Source organism: Cygnus olor, chromosome 1, assembly GCF_009769625.2.
Source record: "Cygnus olor isolate bCygOlo1 chromosome 1, bCygOlo1.pri.v2, whole genome shotgun sequence".
Classification (NCBI taxonomy): domain Eukaryota; kingdom Metazoa; phylum Chordata; class Aves; order Anseriformes; family Anatidae; genus Cygnus; species Cygnus olor.
The window spans coordinates 205372034-205382570 of NC_049169.1; the positions used below are offsets into that span (position 1 = coordinate 205372034).

Genomic DNA, 10537 nt, shown 5'->3' on the forward strand with positions numbered 1-10537 from the left:
AGGGAGCCTGGCATGTTGTAGAGGGTCTGCAGGGAATAGGATTTGGATTTAGGGCCCTCCTTTAGTTTTGAACAGCCTGCTTTGGCCAGGCTGAAATGGGATTTAGAGGAGCTGTAGCTACTTCGAGGGTCGTACCTGCGATGCAGGCCTTTTGAAGGTGGCCCAAAGAGTTACAAGGTGAAGTTAAAATAGAGGGAACTGTTACAAATACTTTCATACTTTGTCACAGAAACCTCAAAGCATTTTATAAAGCATAACAGCCACCAGATTCTCTATGAATGATTTCTTATTTTTAGAGAAAAAATACTGAAACACAAAATAACAGCTTGGACAGGTGAGAGAGCCCAAACGAGACCCCCACACTACTAAAGCAAAAACTCCTTTTCTCCCTCTACCTGTTTCTATCTGTAAGTGTAAATACAGTTCTATTTATTGAAACGATGAGTATGAGGGAGAATAACCTGGCATGTGTCTCTTCTACTAAAAAGAATTAAAAATCTGAAGAAACTTGATGAGGGAAAAAAAAAAAAAAAAAAAAACAAACATGGAGCTCCTCATTAGATTGACACTGGTCTCCAGCATGCAAAATAATGCCTTTGGGTCATCAGGCTTCTCTTTCTAACACATCTTCTTCTTCTTTCTCTCCATCCTCAGTCAATTTTGGGGGTCCAATGTGAAGTGCAGAAGCAGCTGAAGGCCTTTGTCACCCTTGAGCGCTTCGAACGGATCTACAGCTCCAGCATCGCCGGGTGCCGGCACGTCAAGAAGAACAAGAACTTTGCCTCCGGAGGCTCCATCTTCGGCAAAGGCGTCAAGTTCGCCATGAAGGACGGGCGCGTGGCCACCGACATTATCAGTGTGGCCAATGAGGATGGGCGGAGGATCGCAGCCATCCTGAACAACGCCCATTACCTGGAGAACTTGCACTTCACCATCGATGGGGTGGACACGCACTATTTCATCAAGCAAGGGCCGTCGGAGGGCGACCTGTCCATCTTGGGCCTCAGCGGCGGGCGGAGGACCCTGGAGAACGGCGTGAACGTCACGGTGTCCCAGATCAACACAGTGCTGAGTGGAAGGACTAGACGTTACACGGACATCCAGCTCCAGTACGGCGCGCTGTGCCTGAACACTCGCTATGGGACCACCTTGGACGAGGAGAAGGCCCGCGTCCTGGAGCTGGCCCGCCAGCGCGCCGTCGCCCAAGCTTGGGCCCGAGAACAGCAGAGACTGCGGGATGGGGAGGAGGGTATTCGCTCGTGGACAGAAGGGGAGAAGCAACAAGTGCTAAACACAGGCCGGGTACAGGGCTACGACGGCTATTTTGTGATCTCAGTGGAGCAGTACCCAGAACTCTCAGACAGCGCCAACAACATCCACTTCATGAGACAGAGCGAGATGGGCAGAAGGTGACAGAGAGGGTCCATACGGTGACTTCTTGCCAAAGACAGCTACTCTTTTGTGGCCACTTACCTGACTGTGTTGTACTCAATCCTTTTTCTAAACTGAACAAGGTGGGGGGGAGGAAAATAGAAAGAGAAGGAATAATACGGTTGCACTGTAACTCATGCAACATACTTTTTTTCCCCTTTAATTTGGCCTTCACACGTTTTTTGCAATGAACAGAAGGTATATTTTGCCGTAGTGTGATCACAGTGACATTTACTGTCTCTTGTCCTTTTTTTTTCCCCCTTTGTGAGGAATTTGAAGTGGGGAGTTGTCAACGTACATCCGTAGGTGTGAAGTGCGAAATGGGTGTCTGTGCTAACTTGTGTCATCCTAACCCTTTCTGGTTTGGGGCAGGGACAGATAGCCTTCCACCCAAAAAATGGGGAGCCCACGGCGTGCCGGAGAGCTCTTCCTGGGAAGAAAGGAAAAGGAAGACGACACTGATTCCTTAACGCCGAAAGCGACCGACCGTCCAAATCATGTGCCTCAAAAGAGACCTTACAAGTAGTTTTCACGTTTCACTTGGGACTTAAAGTGTTTTTTGGGGGCTCCTGCTGAGCAGAAGTAGATTATAGAGGCAAAGGAGCTGATTATATTAACTTGCAAGATGATTCTCTTCCTTCCTGAACTGGAATAAAAAAAGAAAAAAAATCAGTCTTTTTTCATTATGAGAGTAGATACTTTTTGTTTGTTTTTGTGTGTGTGCGCAAATCCTGGTTTTAGTTAAAACCTAGCAAAAGCCAAGAAAGGGACTCCTGCTCTATTGAGAAAAGCTAAATAAATTCTCTCATACGTAGAGCTGTTCTATAGGTGGATTTAATGCACCCATGTTGTACATTTGCTAATGGCATAACTTCATTAAATGTATAGTGTTTCAGTACACGAGGCTACGTGTTTAACAGTCCACTGTGCTGTATCTGATAAAACCAGTTAATTTTTAGGAAGCTGATTTGAATTTAAAAGTAGTTATAGTATCCCAGTGACATACCACTGAAAATTAGAGCAAGCCAAACCCTGCTTTTCCTGATTCTGGAGCTTGTATTTATTGGCTGGGAAACGCAGTTTTGAGTAGCATGCTGGCAAGTCATTTATGACTATGGCAGATAAATGTCTCTAGGGGACTTCGGCAGCAGGGATTTTAAAATGTTTAATAAGTAGCAACAGCTTGTGCGTGGTGGGACAAGAAGGAGAATATTGGAATCAACCCTCTCACTGTTTCTTACACGAGCTTGAATTTAACGGAGAGTCCAGTTGACTGTTAGCAGTGAAGAAAGGGAAGCTTGGCTAGAAATGCCCACTACAGAGGGGACCAAGTGCTTTAATAAGAAACTGCTGACAGAGTTACATGGCATGCTAATGTAATTTGTATTCACATAACCTCTGTGCTCTGGAAGAGTCCTTGAAATTCAAGGGAACAAGGAGATGAGATGAGCATCCTCTTCCCTGCCTGAAGCAGCCCCGTGGTAGCAAGGGGCCGTTCCTGCAGGCAGAGGCATCAACCCGCTGGGGCTCCAGCTGGAGGTGGCCAGCCCTGGTCCCAAACAGACATCTCGATCACACTGACACATGCACGTATCCTGACTCTAAGAGCTCTCATCGTGTCTCTCTGAGAACATCTCAGTCCTGATTTATTTTTTCCCCCCATCCACTTCACTTTATGCTGCCTGGTTCTGCAGAGAGATAACCCGAGACGTGCAAGTCCATGCCAAGGCTGTTTCTTCACTCGGCGCCCTACAACGCACCCATGTCCCCCGAGCCAGCCCACCACCACTGTCATCCTCCAACACATCCCAATATTCCTCTGCGGGCTCCAGCCCCCAAGATAAGGCATGTTGGGCACACGCTCCTCGAGCAGCAAAATTTTGGCAGCCCCGGTGCTATCGCGGTTTCCCCATAGATGCCGGCTGCCAGCTCCGCCTGCCTTGCCTCTCTGTTCCCGGGCGCTTGCCTGGAGGAAGGTATGGGATGGAAATTCCCCCAGCAGACTGCTCCTCCTCCAGTTCCCAATCCTTCGGGCTGCAGGGCCATAATTTCAGCGGCTGCAGAGCCCCAGGGCTGACGACCTTGGGGCCACCCACCGGTACAGCCCTGAATTCCTGGTGGTCCCTCCTGCTTGAGGCAAGGGTGACGTTGCTGCTGCTGTAACCAGCACTGTGCTCCCCACCACCCCTTGCAGCACGCAACCTTTAGTGCTTTGGCAGGCGTGAATCGCAGGCAGCTGGGCTGGAAAGGGCATCGGGCTCCAGCAGAGCCAGCTGAGAGGAGCTGCAGCGCCTGGGCCAGCTCGAGTCCTTGGCAAGGGAGCCTGCCAGGGATGGTGAAAAGGCCGTGGCATCACCGCCTGTGTCGCTGGTATCAAACTCTTGGCAAGCCTTGGTTGTCCTGAGGATGTGCTGGTGGGGACTGGGGGAGCGTTAGCCAAGCCAGCAGCTGCCACCTACTCGGAGGAGGCAGTGTCACCTTTCCAGGGCTACCCAGCTCCCCTCTTCCCCCTCCCTGGGGTACACCAAGAACAGATCCCCCCCTTCCAGTTCCTCGACTTGGCTGAAACAGCACAGGTGGACCAAAAAATAAAAATAAAATACGGGAAGCTGGGAGGAAAGGCGTAAACACTTGTTGAAGACTTGTGGCATAGAGAGAGCTCGGCGTGCATCCCGTCCCGCTGCTCCCGTCCAGGTGGCTCCGGCAAGAAGCAGCACTTCCATCCCCATCCCCATCCGAGTGTCGCACCGCAAGGAGGAGCAGAGCAAGAGCAAACCACGCAGCCACAGAAAGAGATTCAAGCGTGAAACATTCCTGCTGGAACCCTGCCAGCCTGAGATGGCACCTCTACAGCCTTACAGACCCTTCAGGTTATTACACGAGCTGATGACTTGGAGGAGTTCTCCCATTTTTCAAGAGTCTCACGGTCCCTAGAGCTGGGAGCCATCCTGCTCCGCACCACGGTGAAAGCACCACGGGTTGCACCTCTCTGCATCCTCAAGCACCGGCAGGGTGCGATTGCCCACCAGCAACATGAAGGTCTTCTCCTGGACCTGCGCCCTGTGCAGAAACTGTGGACAGTATGTCAAAAATAAAAGGAAAAAAATATATATGTAAGAGTATATACATATATATCTGTAATGCTCTTTTCCTTATCAAAGCCTTTAACCAAAAAAAGGGACGGCCATCCAGCGATGGATACAAACCTGTCTGAAGATGTCTGCTACGTTTTCCAGACGTGGTCCTGTGCACCCTGCTCTGGGTGGCCCTGTTTGAGCAGGGAGGTTGGACCAGATGACCTCCAGAGGTCCCTGCCAACCTCAACCCTTCTGCGATTCTGTGATTCTGTTCCTGAAACTTCAGCCTCTGTGAAACCTTCACCCCTTCCACTTGACTTGGGTGGTGAAACTGGAAGCAAACATTCTCAGCCTTGAACCCCTGCATTTCCCTATCCGTTAATGGAAAGTCCTTTTTCTACGGACCCTGGGTGCTTTCCCATGGAATTTAAGGGAGGAGGCTGAAGGCACAAAGAGCTCTGAGCCATGCCCTGCCAAGCAAGGGGCTGCTCTCAGCTGTCCCCAAGCATTCCCCACGCAACTCCCAGCCCCGTAGCCCTTTCCCAGCCCTTGTGCAACCCTGATTGCCTCCCTGCAGGACCACATCGTGGCTTCCCGAGCCTTCTTGCTTTGCCTGTGGGCAGCGGGACAGCAGATCCTCACTTCTGGAAGGCTGGGAGGTCCTGGGCACCAATCCCACCACGCTAACCCCATTTATCCCATCTCTGGATGTGCTTCTGGAAGCCACTCAAGTGCGCGACCATCGCTACAGAGAGTGCCACCGTGGCCTCGGGCACATTCATGGCTCAACTTCGAGATCTTCTGGATTCCCCAAAGCGGCATCCCTTCAAAATGCAAAGGATCAGATTAAATTGCCTTGAACTCCCGGGCTTGTCTCCAGCTGGAAGAGTTGTGTGAAGGGTTAGGACCAAGACTCATAGCTTAGAGGAGAAACTCCAACATCCCTGACCGCTGGATCTCAGTGTGAGCAGTGGGTGAGGAGACAGCTCCAGCCCTCTGCAGCTGCTGCTGGGACCAAAACTTGCTTCATTTGAAGACACACCAGTGATGGTCTTCATCTGAAGACACCCGGACACAAGCTGGTGCCATGGGGGCTACACATCTCAGGATCATCCTGCGCGCTCAGCCCGAGCGGAGAGGACCAAAACTAATTTGGCACCAAGAGAAATGCCCCAATGTTTGTTTCTTCCGAGCTCTTTGTTATATTTTTTATCCCTTTCTGCTGAAGATTGGAGCTTGGAAAAATCATTGAGCGGCAGTGACCGGAGGGAACCACGCAGCTCATCATATCTGTGTCAGCACGGCTGTTGATCAGAGCCACGACGAATCTGAACGATACCGGGCAAGAGCTGCCGAGACAAAGGTTGTTAAGAGCCCGGTGCCTGGTTCGGGTCTAAAAGCCACAGATGACTGGGAGCCAGCTCCGAGACCCCATCTGGCTGCAAGTTAGAAGCAGTGAGGGATTTCTGTAATATATCTGTAGTTGCTTTATTGAGCGTAGGGAACCGGGTGAGATTCTGCTCAGTCTATTATACAGGGAGTGTAACCAGAATAAATCAAAATTGTTTAAAAAAATAATAAAAAAAAAAATCTAATAAAGTACTTTTTCAGCTGTGACTTGTAAGTGTCACCATGATAGATGGCAGTGCAATCCATTATGCAAAGACAAGGCTCTTAACATGAAATTTTAGAATTCAATTTTATGATTTACAGAGAGGGCCCCCCTCATATTTACAGCGCAGCAGTCTGTTTCGATTCAATCTCTGCGTAATTGAAACCAGGGCCACGGATCTCGGTTACTCACTCAGCCGCTTTTTGAACGGGGAGGAGAAATAAGTGCCCGTGATGTTAATAACGGAGCTAAAAAGATTGTTTTGCTTGTTAAATTCTATTTGCTCTACCTACCCGTGCCGGCGGCGAAGGGCTGTGTGTCACCGCTGCCGGGGCCGGGATTTGCTGGGCTGAACCTGGTGTCCTTCATCCTGCAGCGTCCCCATCCTGTGCTGGATGCTTTTGAGCATCTCTTTTTCTTACAATCCCTCTTTTTATTACAATTACTAAATATGTAGATATGTGAATCCCCCGGTTACACCGAAGAATTTCCCTGAGTTTTGTAACAAGTAAAAGATTTTTTTTTTTAATTTTTTGCCTCATATCTGCAGTACAGTTAAATAAAATTTCTTGCTACTGTTGAGCAAATTTCCAGCAGCCCCCACAAGGACAGGAACCCCCGAGTTGCTCCTGGGCATCGCGTGTCCTGGGGGCTGCTTCCCGCAGTGCTTTTCCACGCCGTGCTACCCAAAATGACCCACCAAAGGGAAACCTTCTGTGTCTCTTGCCTGCTTTCCTTTAATTAACGTAAAACTTCGTGTTCCTGACAGAGTATTACATGGCTCAACTGTTAACTCCCATGCTGAGGGTCAATGCTTTCTGGGCAGGGGAGCATTGAAAACCGCAAGTGAAAATTAACTAAAATATATATATACACACACATATATATTTTTTTTTCTTTCCTCAGAGCTGAAAATGGTTCAAGCAAACAATAGAACTTTCCAAAAAAATGACAACTTTTGGGCAGTTCATGGATGTTGTTGAAATAACCAGTCAAAGAATCACACTTTTCTATTTTAAAAAAATGTTTATTTTGTGTGAGGACTTCTAATGCAGCTGCACCTGAGCAGAGGACTTTGTATTAAAGCTGCATCTACAAGCCTGGCACTGGAGACTCTTGTCATTACCCTGTGTAATAATTTTCCTGAAGTCTGGAACTAATTTTTTGAGAAATTTTTTTTTCTCAACACTTTGTGTTTCTAATACTGTATTCTTGACTGTGTAAATACAACCAGGCTGTAAATAAGTGCAGATGTAGATAACTTCTAGAAAAAAAAAAAAAAAAAAAAAAAAAAAAAGAGCAGACAGAAGTGACCGTGTGTAGCCTTCGGTGACAAATAAAAGAATATTTTGTGTTTAAATAGCTTTTTATTATTATTAATGAAAATGTTGGATTTCTTTGTCTCACCTGCTTGCTCCTGACATGGGGTTGGAGCTGGAAAACCAGCCCCAAGGAGATGGACCTGGCACCAGAGCAGCCCAAATTGTTCCCCAGCTCCTCACCCACCTGGAGCCCTGGCACAGGCTGCCCAGAGAGGGGCTGGGGGCTCCTCCTTGGGGATCTCCAGCAGCCGCCTGGACGTGGGGCTGGGCCCCCTGCTCGGGGTGGCCCTGCTGGAGCAGGGCTGGCACCACAGGGACCCGCAGCTGCCCGACACCACCAGCCACACAGGGGTCCTGTGAATTTACACCCTCGGGAGCATCCCCACCTGTACATGGGTGCAGGGCCGCTGCTGCCCCCAGGGCTTTGCAGATCCATGGGTTAAATCCTGGGATTTTGGGGCATCCGTGTGGCACCAGGAGACGCCCCCATCCTAGCAGAATGCTCTGCTCGCCATTTCAGAAACCAAACCCATAAACACCTCTAAAATGTTTTGCTGTGAATAATTTTCTTCCCGTGGTAGAGATTATTTCTTCTCCCTGTCGATCAGGCATTGCAGGTACCAGCATCAGCCATTTCCCCAGCAGGACCAGGGAGGGTTACAGGTGATCTTCTGTCTCACACGCTATTAATTCACAACATTTGCTGGGTCAAACTTGCAGGAAACCATTGCACAGCTCACAGAGTCTCTACTTCCCATCACCTCTAGACTGTGTGCAAGCATTTTGCATCTGATAACAGAGTGTTTCAGTCTGGGGGAAGCTACATTGTGCACAAGAAAAATCAAATTATCACACCTTCCCCCCTAAAAAAAATCAAGTTATCACTTTCGACATACTAAGAAAATGTCCAGCAGAGACATGCTTATCCAAAGGGAGAAGAAAAGCTACCACAGCACTCACCACATTGACCCATGGAAACCCTCATGCGATGCTGTAAGGTGGCAATACTCGAAACTGCCTGGTCCAGCCCCACCGGTGGCTTCTTCTGATGCTTCAGAGAAAGCTGGGGAATAACCCCAGAAAATATGGCTAAATGCATATGGAGGAAAATATTCTTGCCTTGGGGACAGCCTAATGGGAAGGGGAAGTAGAGCACTGGGTAGCAGTCAGTGGTGCAGGGTGTTCCTCCGTGGTCATCCTGATTCACTGCCTGCTTTTTATGGGAAAACTAACCAGGTTTTTAGGGAAAAAAAAAAAAGAGTCAAACATTGCTGGTAGGCACCAGAAACAGGGAATTAAGTTTCTCCTTTCTCCTTTTGCTCTAAACAGAGCCTGTGGGACCAGTTTAGACTTCTCTGTGCACATTTCTGAAGTTAGGTGAGATGTGTCCAAGTGCTGGCAGATATTGCCTCATAAAAGGTTTCCCAAAGGTTTCTACCCATCTGTGACCATTCCTGCTGGGATGTTATCTTCTCCACCAGAAAAATGTGTTTTGTTTGTTTCTCAGCCTTCATCTTCCAGTGCCAGACCTGGTAAAATTACTCCTGACACTCTACAGAGCAAATGTTCCCCAAAACCAACCCCTTCACTATTCCAAGCATGGTAAACTCCTTCATCACAAGGACTACTTTCCAGCTGTGGGATAATTTATCCACCCTCTGAAGTTTTTGGACACCTTTTCTTAAGCATAAGCACAGGTTTCCCTTACCTTGTGAAGAAAGGCAAGGTCTTGTTCCTCTGCTCATGGGCGTTTTTTATCTCCAAGGCAGGCATTGTCCCTTTCTGTCTTGCCACCGAAAGTGCATGTTGAACCAATTACACAGTGACCTTGAAGCCTTCCTCGAAGCCACAGGTTTCCAAGTGAAGCTGACTATCCCGTGGATCTGATTTGCAGCCTTTGTTCTGAGACAGATGCATTAGTTTGCGTCAGGCTATTATTCACGAGGCTTTTCTAGGGCTGTGCTTAGCCAGGGGGCTCAGCTCACCCTGTGCCATTGACCTGCCCTCACCGGTACCCGCCGTCCATCACTTGGTGCGCCACCTGTGGTTTACCATCAAAAAATACCCTGCTTTAAATCATTGATAACTATATCGAAATGCATGGGAGCATTTAATCCCTGAGGGTATCCAAGGAAACGGCAACATTTTAAGTTGCCGGTGGACCAGGTTTGGCTCTGCTCCGCGTGGTCACACCAGATAAGAACAATGTTTTAATCAAAATATTATGGGTAGTAAATCAAGTGCTTTCATGAGAGCCGCCCTGCCATGCCAGTTCAATAGGCCAGCGTAGACTTATCACGTCATGTTTTAATAGGGGCCGTAGCCAGAGGCCTCTGGCTTATCTTTCAAGAGGCTGCTGGGAAATTCTCCTTGCTTTTGAGCAGGGCCCAAAGAAAAATTTGTCCTCTTCTGCACCCCTCATAGAAAGCAATTAGCCTGGGCGACATCTCACATACAGCCAGAAAGTGCTGAAAATAAAGAATGGTGATTAGGTTCACATGGGAGAAGGAGACACGTGGAGAACACAGGTGAGGTACCTTCAGGTGGGTCGTCCCTACAGGTGTCTGGTCCTGGTGAGCCTGGTGGCCCTTCCTAGGGCCAAAGAGATGACCACTGCCTGGCATAGCACACCACAGAGACCAGCTGAAATGTTGGCCCCCCCCCAGGACTTCTCCAGGCGGCTGCTGGAGATCCCCAAGGAGGAGCCCCCAGCCCCTCTCTGGGCAGCCTGTGCCAGGGCTCCGGCACCCGCCCAGCCCAGCAGTGCTTCCTGAGGGGCAGAGGGCACCTCCTGGGCTCCAGGCTGGGCCCGGGGCCTCTGGGCCTGGCCCTGGGCACCCCTGAGCAGAGCCTGGCTCCGGCCTCTCGGCACCTCCCGGCAGTGCTGGTGGCCATGGCTGGCAGCCCCCGGAGCCTCCTCTGCTCCAGGCCCAGCAGCCCCAGCTCTCGCAGCCTCTCCTCACGGCAGAGGTGCTCCAGGCCCTTCGGCACCTCGGGGGCCCTGCGCTGGGCTCTCGCCAGGGTGCCCAGCTCTGGCTGGTGCTGGGGGGCCCAGCACTCCAGGGGCAGCCTCATCAGTGAGCAGGACATCCAAC

At 49.7% G+C, this 10537-nt stretch overlaps 1 protein-coding gene across 12 annotated transcripts in view; it reads left to right on the top strand.

Annotated features, from left to right (window-relative positions):
• Window positions 1–7480, top strand: part of TENM4 (teneurin transmembrane protein 4) — an 879437-nt gene extending 871957 nt beyond the window's left edge. For all 12 annotated transcript variants that reach the window (XM_040544436.1, XM_040544433.1, XM_040544442.1 and 9 more), the window contains one exon: window positions 655–7480. In XM_040544436.1, the coding sequence (XP_040400370.1) occupies window positions 655–1413 (759 nt within the window). In that variant the 3' untranslated portion in view covers window positions 1414–7480. The remainder of the gene's footprint in view (window positions 1–654) is intronic.
• Window positions 7481–10537: the final 3057 nt, after the last annotated feature.